Genomic DNA, 15,525 nt, shown 5'->3' on the forward strand with positions numbered 1-15,525 from the left:
GGAGCAGGGTGAGAGGGCAGGCGCTGCAGGCACCCTGCTCGACCGCTCGGCTCCCATGGGAGGGGGGCTTCAGGGTGAAAGAAGGGGGCAAGGAGGGGCAGGAGAGAAATGGTTAACCAGCTACGACTGGAACGGGCAGAAGGACTTGTGGAATGGCAGACTTAGTGCTAGGTTTGAGGAGTAAACGTGAGCTCTGTTTGCTGAAATGGGCTTTGCTTTCAGCGTTGTGCCAACCCACAGGTAACCACGGCGGAGCAGGACGCAGCACAGCACACCAAGCACGGCGCCACGGGAGGCAGCAGGAGTGAGCAGGGGCACGGCAGCACGGCAGCCAAGCATCTGACAAAGGGAGCTCTCCGAGACCAGTCTCACCCAAAGCTGCTTCGGGGCCTGGGAGCATCCCAAAGCAACTCCAAAGAGGGAAGCATGAAAGCGTTTGTGGGCACCACATGGAAAGGGAGGAAAATCAGAAATAAACAAACGGGCAAGGTACAGGGCAAGCCACCTAATAACTGTGTCTGTCTCCCTGCACTTGGGGGTGATTTCCATCAAACTGCTGAACCTCCCCCCTTGTCCCACCACTGCTCCTCAAAGCCTTTGCAGCTGGGCCAAGCTTGGATCACATTGCTCCCTGCAACTCCACCAGGACATCTCCAGAAATGACTACTGAGGCTTGTTGTGGCAGTTTTCAAGTCATCCATGGCCTGAGAGCCAAACATTAGGACCCTGTGCAGCCCTCCAGCCTCCCATGGGCGCTGCTGGCCACTGCCTCCACCCCAGTGGCAGCTCCAGACTCTGCTCCCTTCCCTCCAGGTTCAAAACCTTACAGAGATGTTCTGCAGAAACCAAGACAAGCGGACTGCAGGGCAGCTATTTTCACCTCCCTACTGCCCAGCCACCAGCTATAGAGCTCAGAAAAGAGGAAAAATCCGTCTTTCCTTCTGTTTCGCTCTGCTGGCCTCCAGCTGCTTTGCAGACTGCCCCGAGGTGGAGTCAGGGCTTTGCCCATCCTCTGGAGGCTTCCTGGGGTACATCACTGCATCAGAGCTCCTGGCAGAGGAAAGCCCTGGGAGCACAGAGGTGCAGCCTGGTCAGGAGGGAGCTCAGGATGTCCTTTAGCCCCTCATGCCTCAGCCTTGAGTCCTCAGCCCAACACGTGCCTCAAGGGCCACTTCCAGCACAACATTTACTTTGCTTTCCGTAACCTTTCCAGAGAGCCTTGCGTTACTTTTACCATCCCTGCTATTTCGTTTGCTTAGCCTGGGTTTCCAATCTCTGCTGCCCCTTGATATTTGCACAACGCGGAGCCGGTCGCTCTGCAGCCCTGGCTGGCATTTCGGGCAGGATGAGCCGCTCTCCCTGCCGTGCTGTCACAGCTCTCTCTCCTTGAATGCAAAGGGGCAGGCTGAGCTCCATTTTCAGCTGCTCCACCCAAACCTTGGTGTTTCCCTTGTGCAAAGTGAGGTGTTAGGGCTGCAAAGTGTGCTGCAGACCCAGAGGGGGACACAGCACAGCCCGCAGCATCGCGGTGTGCCCGGGGGTGCCAGCTTGGGCAGCGAGGTGACGCTGTGCTGTGCCATACCGCTCTCCTCCCAGTCACACTTTGGGGCTTCACATCTGTCCTCCCTGCTTACCATCGGGCCAGGAGATGAAGGTTAATGATAAAGGAGGACCATAACGTGGCAGTCAGATTCACAAATTGGCTGATGGGGAGCAAAAAACATGAAAATACTTCCCACCAAAAACACTTATCAGCATTTCCTAAATCCTTTTAGGAACTGCCAGGATGAAGACAGATTTCCCAACAACAAGCCAGCCAAATCTATAAAAAAATGGATGTTTCTCTTTGGACCCAATTCTGTGCTGATTCCAAGGCCAGAGGCTGCTGCTGACCCTAATGGGAAGTGACTCTTAGCAAGGCAAAGCACACTCTCCCCAGAAATCCTCTTCTTCCATTAACGGGGTGCACACAAGCCTCAGGAGACTATAACCATAACCCTTCGGAGACTTACTAATTGCCTCTTCATTAGCAAGCCGATAGTTTTCACCTCCTAAATCCCTGCGCAACAAGGCATACAAACCAAATAAATAAGCAAACCAAACAAAAACCCCTGCTATCAGCGTGCAGCGTGCAGTCGGGGGTGGAGGGAACTGCAGCACAGGGGGAAGAGACAGCAGCTGCGCCGGTGCAACATTGTGCTCCAGATGGGGAGGGAGAAAAGTAAAGGGTTAAGGAAGGTTAATCGTTTCTTAACACGGATTTAATAGGATACAACTGAGTGCAAACTACATACTGCTAGGTAACTCCCAGGTGACCGTGCTTTGCTCCTCTGCAAACAATTCGGACAAGATGAGAGACATTATTTGAAGCAGCCCCACAGTACAGCCATGGTCAGACATCGCGGCAGATGGGCAGCAGACACGGGGAGGGCGGGGAGGGACAGAGGGAGGAGGGGGGTTGAAAGCATAGGGAGTTTGGTTTTTTAATGGCAAAGTAAAATAAAAAGATGGAGGAATGACAGATAAACAAGAAGGGGGATGTCCAGAAATCAGGAGGAAACAGAAAGCATCACAAATAAGTTATAAAGAACTCAAAGTTTGGGGGAGCAGAGGCAGCGTGTGAGAGGGAGGGTGGAGGACACGGAGGGGGAAGACACACAGAGAGTACATCGGTTATTCGGCTGAAGCTACGACCACCAGAACATTACATTACTACGTGAGGACAGATCTGCTCAGGTACCATGGGCCTGATTCATACCAGCCTAGAGAGCTCTCCTGGGGCAGCTGCGCCTTGGGGACAGGGACCGTGCCCCCAGCAAGGGGAGGTTGGGCACGGACAGGATCCTTGCTCCTAAAGGCAGCAGTGGCTGCAGGGTGCAGCAGGAGCAGCCTGGGAGAGTTCCTCTCTGCTCAGGGGCTCCAAGCAAAGGGCTTGTCCTGTCTTTGACAATGACAGTGTTAAATCGCAGGCATGCTGTCTGGGACTGCAACGGAGAGGAGTTTCCCAAGGAAAGGCTCGTGCCACTGGCTTTCCTGTTGGCAACTCCATCGCCTTGCAAGGGAAGATACTACTTGAGGCCTGGAATAAAGGACAACTTTGTTCTGGGAGGGGAGGGAGTACTGGATTGTTTTGGGGTCTGTTTCTTTTATCAAGCATCTCAACTAGTATTGCTAACCCAGAGCATCCCAGAAGACAAAGTTCTATTCAGTGATTTTCTGGAGCTCTCACACAGAGTGCAGTTTCTCATGTCAGCTGGGAAATTTGTTAGCCAGCAAAGCGTAGCTTGCACCAGCCTAAGCACATTTGCAAACCTATTTAATCTGTTGGAGCTATTTCTGTGCACATAAGACACAGTCTTTAAGTTTTAGGATGCAGAACATCTTCCAGGTCCTGCTTCCCACGGAGAGCAATGGGGAAGAGCCCATGGGCTGCTCATTTCTTACTGCATGAATCAGGCCCTTTGAGCAAGAGAGACACGACTATGGGGTGTTCAGACACACAGGAGGCAGGATGATGTCTGGAGAGCATCTGGGTTAACAAGCTGGCAGCGAACACGTGGAGTGCCCAAAAATGATCTGTGAAAACCATGACATCCTATGCACTAAGGAGCGTCCACAATTAGTTGCCAAGTTGCTGTAAAGGTCAACCCTAATGATGAGATTTCTTTACAAGAAGCCAAACAAGGAAAATGAAATCCTTAACAACATATTACTAATCAAAGTCACAATGCAAGATATGCTAATTACTGTGGGAAGGGAAAAACACAGGGAGACTGCTTAATGTCTCAGTGCAGCCTTCCAGGCACAGGCTTCCTGGTATTTTCCATACCTACTGCATTCATCAAAGAGAACCACAGGAAATCTCCAGCTTATTTTATGGCTGGAGCACTGGAGCATGCCTCGGCTGTCTGTCTGGATAGATGGCAAACAACTGCCAATGGGAAACGCATGCCTTCCAGGAATATAGGCTGGCAAACATTATCGTCCCCAGTTAATCAGAACAGGCACTCCATGGTAGGCGGTCATCATTTAGCAACCCAGACAGATGGATTTCTCTGTGTTCTTTTTCCTTTTTCTTTTCCTTCTTTTTCTGCAATCAGGAATGAGTAAACCTGGGAAAATGCTGTGCCTGCACACAAACGATCCGAGCCCCAAGGCTGGTTACCTGGCTCCAGGTTCAGAGAACACCTTTACTTCACAGAACTTGCAGGCAACTTTGAGCACAAAGAATGCACTGCACTGCCTTCCTGGCTCGCTCTCTGTCTCCCACCCCAAAAAACCTCCCTCCCTGCTCACCTGAGTTTCGGCAGCCAGGCGTGGCATGGAAGCTGCCCGCCCCTGGCTCTCCAGACCCGGCTGGTGCTCTCCGTTGGTGAGAGTGGGGCTGATTTCCCTCATTTCCACCACCTGATCCAAATCAAGAAACAGTTTCAGGAGCAAGAATGCAAATGTCAGCTTTGAAACCATCATCTGAGCAGGCTTCTGCTAAGTTTGGTTTGGGAAGGGGTGCTGGTAGGGGAAAGGGAATAAATTTGGAGCCATGGAGCCCAAGTTACACTTTATTGACAGCACTGCCTTCAGCAGGGGCAGAGGTGGGACAAGTTCATCCACCAGCCATGGCAATGAGCCCTGACCCATGACACCTCTTCTCTGGGTTTGTACACTGATAACAATGGGATTGGGACAATGGGATGACAAGGAAGATGTAGCCCTAAGTGACCTATCTCAGCAGACACGTAGTCCCAGGATAAGCACGCCAACAAGTACAGCTATCGGTGCTGAAGCTCTCAGGCTTGCTTTTTCTCTATAATGTTCAAGCAAGTTTTGGGTTGTGAGAGTGAACAACACTTACCTCAAAGGGCAGAGGACCCCTTCAGCTCTCAGGGAAGCATCTAGCCTTGGTATCTATTAAAATCTACTGCATTTCACCCTGTCTCCACCTGTTTGCTTACCCGCTCAATAGGGATTTCTTCTGAGTGGCCTCGTTCAAAAGCTGGTGTCCTGGTTTCATAAAACACGTCCTGGGTGCGCTGGGTCCCCCAGGAGCTGGACTCTTTGATTCCACCCTCTGGGGGTGGCCTGCCAGAAGATCAAGGAGAAAAAAGAAAAAAAAAAGATGAACTCTTTTGCAAAGGGATTGTGCTGACAGTAAAGCACCTGGGTACCCTCTGATGTCTCACTTGTGAAAATGGATGCAGGATGGCTGGTGAAGCTATGAAGTCCCCTAGGTTTTCCCAGGGCCACTTTCTTTCTAACCCAAAGATCCCCCTGAGCAACCAGGAAACCAAACAGGTCAGAGCATTCTTTTTCAGTAACTGAGGAAATCAACTTCTGCTGCTTAATTTCTGATGAAGAAGAACGATCGATTCTGGAATTCAGGCAAATTATGTATGCAAAACCAGTTAGACAAATAGCCCTAAGTGATACGGGTCAAGCACATTCGTGGCTGTGCTAACCTACATTCACTGAATGGTACAGGTAGCCCTAGGTTTTACTGCTGGGTCTTAGGTCAGATTCCCATTGGGGTTATTCAGGACATTTCGACCTCAGACATCCATCATTAAAAATCCATGGCATGTGTGACCCAGAAAAAAGTCACCTGAGGAGCAGGAAAAGGTGAAACATTTAGGGATTGCCATTACTGCAACTGTTTGGTAAGGTGTCTCGGGAGGTATTATTTTGGCCAAAGAGCCAGATTCTGTCCTGGAAAGTCTCAGGCAGCTCTTGCTGTTTTCAAGTGCATTGAGCTTTAGGGAATTCTTTGCTCCCAAGGACCTTTTGGTCTCCCAGGAACCCACTGCATTAGCAATTCAGTGCTTGGTTTGGGATTTGTCTGGCTGTTTTGCAGTGATCCCAACATCCTGTAAACAAATTTGCAATTAAAACTAGCCACGATGGAAAGCTCTAAGATTTGGAGGAGGCCACTACAGAAACATGCAGCTCTGGAGCTCCCAGTGCCACCACCATCTGAAATGGGTAGATAATTGCACCCGAGGCCATGGCAGGAGGCAGAGCCACGTGCAGCAGGTTGGCAGCCACCAGCAGGACATTGTCCCAGCCAAGGCACACAGTGGCTGCTGGGCTCGGGGTCACTGGAGGTGCCACACAACATCCAGGGAAACTGAGTCAGCAGGATCAAGGCTGGCATTTGCCCTTTGTTCCCCTCGGATGTGTTATGGCTGTGTCGGGGGGTACTCACAGTGTGCCCCCGTTGTTGAGCGATGCCGAGCTTTTCTGGCGGAGGAACGCCTTTGCATTGCTGAACGCTGTGGGCTGGGTCTGCTCCAGGGTGGCCTTCAGGGGGTGGAAGAGTGACACCGGGCCGGGCTGCGAAGTAAAGGGAAGGGGTCAGAGAGAAGTTTTCCCCCCGCACCCGCTGAGTGCGGCAGGGGTTTTGTATCCTGATGTGAGTGCTGGCGCTGAGCACCCCGTTGTGGCACTGTCACCAGGGACAGGCGGACAGGGCCACGCTGGAGGCTACCTGGATGCTCACCTTGAAGTCAAGCAGCTATTTGGCACACCAGAAATATCTGGGGTTTCAATCCCATGCCAGACGTGTGGAAATACATTTAAGAAATTGTAAAAGTCTTCAAGTGTATTGATAATATGTATATGTATCTATTATGAACAATTTCCATTTTAAAAAGTAACCAAAACATTTTGGAGCCAAATATCAGCTTTCAGTGATTCTTCTGTGTCCCAAAGACATCTCACAGTATGCCTCAGTGTTTACACCACTTCTTAAAACAGGACTGAAAATTAGTCTGCCAAGTTATTTGGGACTTTTTTTTTTAAAAAAAAATATCCTTCCAGACCTAGTGGAAAAGGAAATTGCATCTTTTTTATTTATTTATTTACTTTATGTTGGGAGAAAGAATTTTGGGAGGGTTTTCCATTTTTCAAGCGGTGCCTGGGGAAGCACCCAGACCTTCTGCTTGCGGCTCAGAGGGGAAGCTGCCCGAGAGAGAGGGCAGAGAGCAGCAGCCTTTGGCTGAGTACCTGGCACAGGCCCCCCGGAGGCTGGTGGACTTGTTCCCTGCTGTTCTTGTTCTGTTTGTAGAAGTCGAATATCATGAGCGCTGCGTAGACCTTCCCCACAGTCATCTCATCAGCTGTCCAGGGACGTTCAGGTGAGGGAAGGTAAAGGACCAGAGGTGATGAGTGAGTCGCAGTGCATGAGAAACAGCAACATCAAACGGGTGTGAAGAACAAGGAGGAAGAAGTGGTGGCATTGAAATGATGAGGCAAAACAGACACAGGGAAAAATGGGGGAAAGGCAAAAAAGCAAGAAAAGGTTATAACAGACTTCTTCAGATCTTTGCCTGCTGATGTCTGTTGCTGGGAGGAAGGCCCCTGACTCTAACTCTCTATGGCAAACACTTGCAGATGCTGGGTGGAAAAGAAACAGGCAGGAAAACTCTGTGGCATTGCAAGCATTGCCAACGGAAGAGCCAGTAAATTAATGCCAGATCCATAGCTAACTTTTTATCAACAAAGCCTTATTCCAATTTCTCTGAATTACAGTCAACTGAGGCATAATGGGCTAACATACATACATGTAAAGAGTATTGCATTTTTCCAGATGTCTTTTTCACTCTCGCAGCTCTGCTCCCAGCCCTTCCCCGCACTGCAGCTGAGCACGTCCCTTACAGCAAGGAGTTAAAGCTCCAGATATAAAGGCAACCGGAGAGGTGGGGAGGAGAAGAATTCAGTAGTTGCTACCCACTGATCTGCACCTTCTCAACTCCCTCATTTTTCTTAATTAACATTGCCTTTATTGCTCTGCACTGTTTCTCATTAATCAGGAATCCAGAGCCCTCGCTTTGGCCAATCAAGATAATGGCAAACTTTCCGTTTTCTCAGCATGTTCACCTAAAGACATCATCGAGTAACACAAAGGCCTTTAGCTCCAAGATACCTCACTTCTGGTTCTGTAAGTTCTCAGCAAACCTTTAATCTCCTTCCCCTGGTTTTCTGTAGCAAACTGAGTGCAGATAGCAGATGTTGCTCTCCTGTCCTGTATGGCACAGGCTGGAGGCAAACAAAAGTTGTGAAAAAGGTCTGGAAGAGGCCACACAGCTTTTGGTCCCTTCTTGGATTGCTCTAAGGACGTGAAACCCACTGTAACGTAACAGAACTCATGCCTGGATGAGACCTCGTCTTCCCAGCTCCTTGGATGACCGTGGTGCAGAGATGTGGGCTGGAAGCCTGCAGAGGCAGCACCTGGGTGCTAATCAACACCAGGTTCCCTTGCTGCATCCCCTAGATGCCCATGCACCTCAATAGGGCTCGGGACAGAGCAGGCAGGGAGGGGAAAACCTACAGTGGGCTTCTCAAGTGGCTGGGGAGGGCTGGGTGCTTGCTGGTGGACCACTTACGTTTGTGAGGAGGCACCAGCAAGTCCAGCGTCTTCTGGGACAGATTGGGCCAAACCAGTGAGATCTCCTTTCTCAGCTCAGCATCACACTGGTGCTGCTTGACACCCCCTGAAAAAAGGGAGAGGAAACAGGCACGTCAATGAAAAGCCCTGTCTGTTCAGCACATCCCACTGCTCGCACAGCAAGAGAAGGCATTTCCCCCACTGCCAGTTCTCGAGAGCACCAAACAGAGGCTGGGTGACAACTTAACCAGGAGGAGCCGAACACAGCGGCATTATTCAAGTGGCCAAAGTGAGGTCTCAGTACACAAGTGGAAAGTGATTAAAGTGTGTGTGAGCCAACAGGCCCACTCCCAGCTGAATACACCACACAGTCAGCAATTAAGTAGCTCGTCTGAGTGACAGAGATTAGTTTTCTGAGAGGAAAGCAATGGGAGGAGACTCTGGGTGCTGCGACAGGGCGGTTTGAACTCCCACACTCAGTCTCATTACAGAGGGTTTATTAAGGGCCTGTTAGTCCCACTAAAGACTCGATTAAACATAGCACACAAAACTGAGCACGTAGCCACAAAGTGGGTCAGGAGCTCACAACCCTTTTGGCGGTGCCAGCACTATCAGCTGCACTGACTCTTTGGTTCCCTTCCAGTATGTGGCAAAAAAAAAAAGGAGAGGGGCCTTTGTCAGCTGAAAAAATCTGTGGGAATTGCCTTTGCTGACAGGGAACTAGGACCCTAAAATCCCAGACAGTCCTAAGTGTGTCCTTGAAAACAAGCATCTGGTACTTGGGGTCACTCTGGGGGAGCTCTCCAGCAGCCTCAAAGTTTTGTCTTCTCTCAGCACTGCACACCCAAAGCATCAAAGACAAAGTTTCAGTAACATTTGAGGCAGGTAATTAACACAGAGGGGCTGGAAGATTGGCCTAAGACCACTTGGGAAAAGCACAGCACCCCAACCCCGCCTGCCCTTTGCTCACAAGAGCATCATTACCTCCTGTTTGCTTTTAGATTAGGAATAGAAGTGCTTTGGCCCGTCATGCCTTGCCTGTGACCCCAGCCAGCCTGATTAAACAGCGTACCGACCCACAGAAAAGGCCGGCGTGCTTTATTACATTGCGGTGTTTAATTGGGAAGTCAAGCACACGCCTGATTAAACACTTAAATAACTTAATTTTATCTCCAGGCGCCTCAAGTCACTGCAGGGCCACCAGCAGACAGCAACGCTGCCTTTTTCACCGCCGTGCTGGGATAGCAAAGAAGTAAGGTGCAGAAACTCATGCGGCTGTTAGAGAGCAAGGAGCTGCCTGGGGCTTTCGGGGGAGCCCGGCACATCTCAGCTGCTGTGCTGGGGTATGGTAACCCCAACGCTGTCAGCATTTCTGTGGTTTCAGGGCCGCAGTGCAGCAGGGTGTGAGGCCCCACGCGCGGTCACTCATCACCCCCCTCTCACCTGTGGCGAGTTTGATTTCGAGGGCGGTGCGGATCAGGGCCATCAGCGTGGACGTGAAGTGGACCGTCAGGTCCTCGGGCGAGATGGGCATGTTCATCCGCACCAGGCGCTGCGGGGAGGAAGGCAGGCACTGTGAGTGCTGGTCGGGATTTCTCCCCCCCACCCGGGCCCTGCCCTCCTGCGAGCCCCCGGAGGCAGCCCCACAGCTGCCCCACTGCCGCCCCGAGCCTTTTGTGCGCTGAGCTCAGGCATCTCATCCCCAACAGCTCCAGGCCCTCTCCTGGAGCAGGTCCAAGCCGTTGGCTGTGGCTGTTAAACAACTGATTTGCCAGCATTTGTACCGTAATCCTACAAAGAGATTTCTTCCCGAAGAAGCGGATTTTAACATCCTCACCCCATTTCAGGTAGCTACGCTGCTCCTGATGGTCTCCAGCTATGGCCCTACCTTCAGCCCAGACACATGGCTGGCACCTGTGCCCCACTGCCAGGTCCTTGTGTGACAGTGGGGGAAAAAGAAGCCAGCACTGGCTCCTACATCAGTACCTTTAATGATGAGACCTGGCACTGCCAGCTGGAGCAAGAGGATGGAGGACTTGCATCCACCACCAGAGGATGCGGCTCTATGCAGACAGTGACCACGGCTCAGGTTCTCAGGGGCTGTTTGGGGCTGGCTGCTAATGGGTAAAGGGGTAAAAAGTTCATGTTTGGAGACACTTGGGTTCAGTCTCCTGCCTCCTTTCCCTGTGGGCATCCCAGGAGCTCTGAAGATCTCCTCTCTTCAGTCAGTGAGCTACACAGCTCGCTCCAGCTCTTACCCCCAGGGGAAGGAGCCAGGCTGGAGAGAGCAGGGTGTTACTCCCCCCTCCTGTGCTCTTGCAGTCCAGATCTGCACGTGCCTTCCAAGATCTTTAGCCCTAGTAGCAACTCCTTCCCCACCACCAGTCAGGACCACCTCTGGCAGGGCAAATTCATCTCTTGCAAGCACTTTGGAAGCCGTGGCTCCCTTAACACGCCTGGCGTCAGAGCAGCTAAATGCAGACGGGCGGAAGCACCCCAAGCCTTGCTGATAACCTGAGCGATGCATTTAAAGGATGGATTTCTTCTCCTTTGGCAATCTGCTCATTTCTCAGCTCCTCGGCTTTCAAAAGCCGTTCAGCAACCTCCTTATCAGACCCGCCCCGCATTCCTGCTCTCCGAGAGAAGTCACTGAGCATTAATCCAGCTGCGCAGAGCTCCACAGCGGCTTGCAAAGCCGAGCATTAGCCTGGCTGGGGCCCCTCGCTTGGGAGTGGATTTCATCTGTGTCTGAAAGCTGCTGGGGCTGTTATTTTGATCCCTATCAGCGCACAGAAACCCTCTCTTTGTTGAGCACAGCCCAACGTGCCGCTGAGTGATCCACGTGGGGCTGCAGCGGGGAGGCTCCTGCTCCATGCACTGCGACATTGAGGGCTGCTGGGAGACATCCCCAACACACAGGAGTTGTCCTGCTGGCACTGATGGGGATGGAGGGCACAGGTTTGGTGCAAAAAGTCTGCTTTTCAAGACCTGAATGTCATGAAAAGGAGGTGAGACCTCCTTGTTTATCTTGGTACGCATCTTTGGATCTCATTATGTGCCGCACAAAAGACTCCTGTAACAACATACCCAGTCTCCTAAAGGCTGAGACAAACAACTGTGATCTCAAGAAGCTTTTAAAGTGTGCCCAGAGGTTATCTTCCATGTCCAACAAGCCTCTGAGAGGGGGAAACCAAAGGCAGGACTCCCCTCCCTTTATAATTCAATGACGGTAGCAAATGCTGGCAAGGCCACATCTTTATTTTTTTTCTCTTCACTCGTGTCAAATGGAGCACCATTTAAATTCAGACTCCTGCCCTCAGCGCACAAAAAGTTAGCACAGAATCACTGTATCCGTGTGAGCCCACACACCACTGACAGCCCCACCACATCCCACCGCAGTGGGACAGAGTTCAGATGGAGAGAGAAAGGAGGTGCATGGCAGTGAGAGCAAGCAGATGAGAAATAATTCCTCCAGGAGAGCTCTATCCTCACGAAAACCAACACCAAGCATCATCTGGGGACCGAGATGTCCCAGGTCTCCCCACTGACTTCCCAGCCTGAATTCCCAACCGGGAGGCAGAGCACAGGGATGAGGGATGGTCTTTCCTCCTAAACTGTAATCAAGGGGGAAGGATCCAAAGGGAGATGTTCCCAAGACAGAAAGAAGGGGGAACACGCTTCCAAGTGTTCCAACATACAAACCAGTCAAACAGCTCAACCTGGACACCTTTAGGCCAAGGCAATTTCCAATCTAATAAACCTTCAACCTGCAGAGAGCGCAGCACAGGTCCTCCCACATCGCCCAGACCTCGCTGGGGCTGGGCAGCTCCAGCCGTCCCCTCAGGAGATGGAAGCCTTGGTCCCACCTGGGGGAGCAGCCCCTGCAGCAGGATCTCTGCTGCTGGTCACCCCTTTGCTCCCTCTCCCCTCTATCGGGGTAGCAAACTGGGAGGCACCTCCTCATCCTCTCCTGGGGCAGGTTTTTGGCAGCCAGTTGAGACGCTGCAAGTTGCACCTCCCAAGGCAGAGCAGATACCCATTTCTTAGCCAAAATAAAAAAATAAAAAAGATGTGAAAGGTGACAGAAGTGCCTTATAACACACTGCAGCTAGGCCTAGCAGGTTACAGCTACAAGCATCCCTAACCCCCTAAAGGGGACAGGGTCAGGTGTGGGCACGGCCACCTGGAGGAGAGACGCTGCCCTCCCTGCCTTTAGCACCCTTTGATGCATTTCCCAAGCACCCGAAATGCAACTGAGTGCAAACAAAATAGAAAGTTTTTTTTCCTTTCTTTTTTTTTTCCCCACAAATGCTATAAAAAACACCCTTATGCCAAAAATTATATCCACAGGAGAAACCTCAAAGAAAATGCAGTAAAACACCAAAATCATCAAAATGTTTCCTTCCAACAAGTGCAAAGCAAGGAATTTCAGTGACTTGAAACCTACTTTCTGTTCCTACAAGTATTTTAACTCATTTGCATTTCCATAGGTGTTGTTTAAAAGGGACTAGCATCCAACTGAAATTATTAACATTTCTCGAAGTCAAATATTTTGACTGAACTAAAATTACTCTTCCAAAAATTAGGAACTTTGGATTTTCATCCCTAACCAAGATGGAAGAGAAAATCTCAATGTTACCCACGTTGCACAGGTAACACTGTGGATAAAAGCAAAACCTGAGCCAGTTGTTTAGCCTGTACACTGTTTCAAATACAATTAACAGCTCCCCTCATTTCTGCTGTCTCTTCTGGCTGAGGTCATGCTTCAAGACAAACCCTTACTGGTTCCTCATGCTTTGCAATAGGTTTCTAAAATTTCGATTATAATATGTATAGAAAAAAAAATACAATTTTTTCTATCTTTCTAGACTCCAGGAGGAAATGACAAGGGCACGCTGATGCAGATGGCAGGGGAGCAGATCCTTCCCTGCACTAGCAAGGAGTTTGCGCTACTCTGGTGTGCCCTGGGAATTGATGGCCCCAAATAAAGGGTGTTCAGGTCAGTTAATAACTGGGGGACATGGAAGAAAAAAAAAAAAGATAAAATCCTCCCAGGCCTGGCAGGAAAGTTCTCCCTGTGCTGTTCCGCTCCCTCCCGTTTCCTCCACGAGCACCCAAGGAAGAGCACCCAGCAGCAGGTGGAGCCCTGCTCCTCTCCCCGAGGGGCAGCCGTCAGCTTTCATCAGGAGGGCTGGGAGGGAGGGAGAGGGAGCTGGCACGTGGAGAGCTCGTTAATATTTCTGCAGGAAAAGGGCCCCGAGGCAGGAGCTGCAATATTGTCTCCAGAGTCCCCTAATTAGCTCTATGCACCATGAAAAGGAGAACGAGCAGATAACGAGATGGTAAGTGATTACAGCTGGGCTGCGGGAGGCAATGCTTTTTGCTCCAGTTACTTGTGTGGCCAGAGGGGTGCAGGCACCTCCCGGCAGACTGAATTTCAAATAAATAAAGATACGGTAACAAAACCAGACATTTGTGTCAAATAGAACGGGCAGAGCCTGTGCACGCTCAGTGTTCCATTTCTGAAGATCTGCTCGGAAATTTCTGGGGCAGTGTCCATACGGACAGGGAACATACAAGAGAAACGGGGAAATCCATCCCAGTGTCAAAAGCCAAGAGAAAATTGAGGCAGGGTTTAAGCAGGACCTGGGTGAGGCTGAGGTCTTCTGCTGGCTCCCAGCCTGACCCAGAAAACAAGTGTTGAGCTCAAGCACAAGTATTTGCACCGTAAGTCTTGCTCACCATCGGGTTTGCCCAAACGGTAGCGGGACAAGGAGCACACTGAGGTACAGGTTCTGGAAAGCTAGCTGGCACCCTGATGGATTTTAATTATTAATACCCTACCAGCAGCTCCCGAACAGCCTCTGGGACAAGAAGTGCTGGGGGAATAATCTCCAAATGTGAATAAATTCAGGACAGTGGAGCCCTGCTTGTGGAAGACGAGGCTGAATTCGGTGAATAAATTATTTGCTATGAATAATTCACCCTGACCTAGTTGTGATTAGTCTGCTCTGATTTAACTCTTCTCTCAGCTTTACACAGCCTGCCTGAGCCTTCCTCCCTGCCACAGCAAGGGTGGATGTGGGTTAGATATTAGGAAGAATTTACTCACTATGAGGGGGTGGGAAGCTGTGGATGCCCCATCCCTGGAGGCATTTTGGGCTGCCTGGGCTGGGTGGTCCCCTGTCCTGTTGGGGACAGCACCACCCCGTCCCCAGGGCTCAGCCCCAGGCTTTAGGGCAATGCAGTGCTGAACAGAGAGGTTTAGCAGCACCAGGAGCATTTCCTTCAGCCATTTTAAAGCCCCAAGCCAAGTCCCTCAGCTGGGGTGTGCACACCTCAACCACGAAGCTCTCCACCTCTCTGTAACACGCAGCCCGCTGTCCTGTGACACCTCCTCAAGGGTAGGTAGGCGAACAGCCACAAAGTGCAGGGTCCACATGCACCTGCTGGAAATACTGCTACTACTGGACAACATATTAAAAACCAGGACCCTTTGCAGCAGACAAGCTGACTCTAAAAGGCCTCCAAGTCTCAATAAATGGTGTAAACCCAAAAAACCCCGAATTGCCAGTGGGCCAGAGATCAAACCTGAAGGCATCAGAGTGAAGTCAAAGTGGTTTTCATCCCTCTTTCCAACCGAGTAGAAAATATTTTAAAAGGCATTTCTGCCTTCCTTGCCCCCCACCCCGGTGCAGGATAGAGCTCTCCTGGTGCCCCAGGACCCCGACATGCATGGCCAGAGGGCAGCGAGCCGCGCACACGGAGCTCGGCCGAGGCTGGGCACGCCGACTGAGGGGGACAGCTGAGAAAGGGGAACCAGAAAGCAAGAGGAAGGAAGGACGGCAGCCGGTGGGGCTGCAAGGAGGAAAAAAAAAAAAAAAAAAGAAAAAAAAAGTTCACACACACTGAGAAGGGTGAAGACGGGGAGAAACACACGAAACGTTAACAAACAGAGCAGACTGGGAAAAATATATATATGTGGAAAGGAAAAGGATGGACATGTGGGGCAAAAGAGCTTTTGCCAGACAGAAGAGTATTTAAAAAAATATTTAGAGGGAGAGAGCAGAAATAGTGCAGAGACAAAGCCCTGCTGCTGGCAGTCATTGCCTCTCCTTGCTTGTTTGCTTGGAAGGGCTGTGGAT

The 15,525-nt window shown here is 50.8% G+C and overlaps 1 protein-coding gene across 14 annotated transcripts in view; it reads right to left on the bottom strand.

The window, feature by feature from the left end:
* Window positions 1-15,525, bottom strand: part of CACNA1B (calcium voltage-gated channel subunit alpha1 B) — a 302,614-nt gene that overhangs the window by 6,574 nt on the left and 280,515 nt on the right. For 11 of the 14 annotated variants that reach the window (XM_084494378.1, XM_084494376.1, XM_084494371.1 and 8 more), the window contains 7 exons: window positions 9,824-9,932; window positions 8,379-8,486; window positions 7,000-7,112; window positions 6,200-6,327; window positions 4,953-5,079; window positions 4,297-4,407; window positions 2,295-2,330 (listed from right to left, as the gene is read on the bottom strand). In XM_084494378.1, coding sequence (XP_084350504.1) covers window positions 2,295-2,330; window positions 4,297-4,407; window positions 4,953-5,079; window positions 6,200-6,327; window positions 7,000-7,112; window positions 8,379-8,486; window positions 9,824-9,932 — 732 coding nt within the window. The remainder of the gene's footprint in view (window positions 1-2,294; window positions 2,331-4,296; window positions 4,408-4,952; window positions 5,080-6,199; window positions 6,328-6,999; window positions 7,113-8,378; window positions 8,487-9,823; window positions 9,933-15,525) is intronic. The other 3 variants (XM_084494375.1, XM_084494383.1, XM_084494380.1) reach the window with 1 other exon arrangement.

This window comes from Aythya ferina (assembly GCF_964211825.1).
Source record: "Aythya ferina genome assembly, chromosome: 20".
NCBI classification, from domain to species: Eukaryota; Metazoa; Chordata; class Aves; order Anseriformes; family Anatidae; genus Aythya; species Aythya ferina.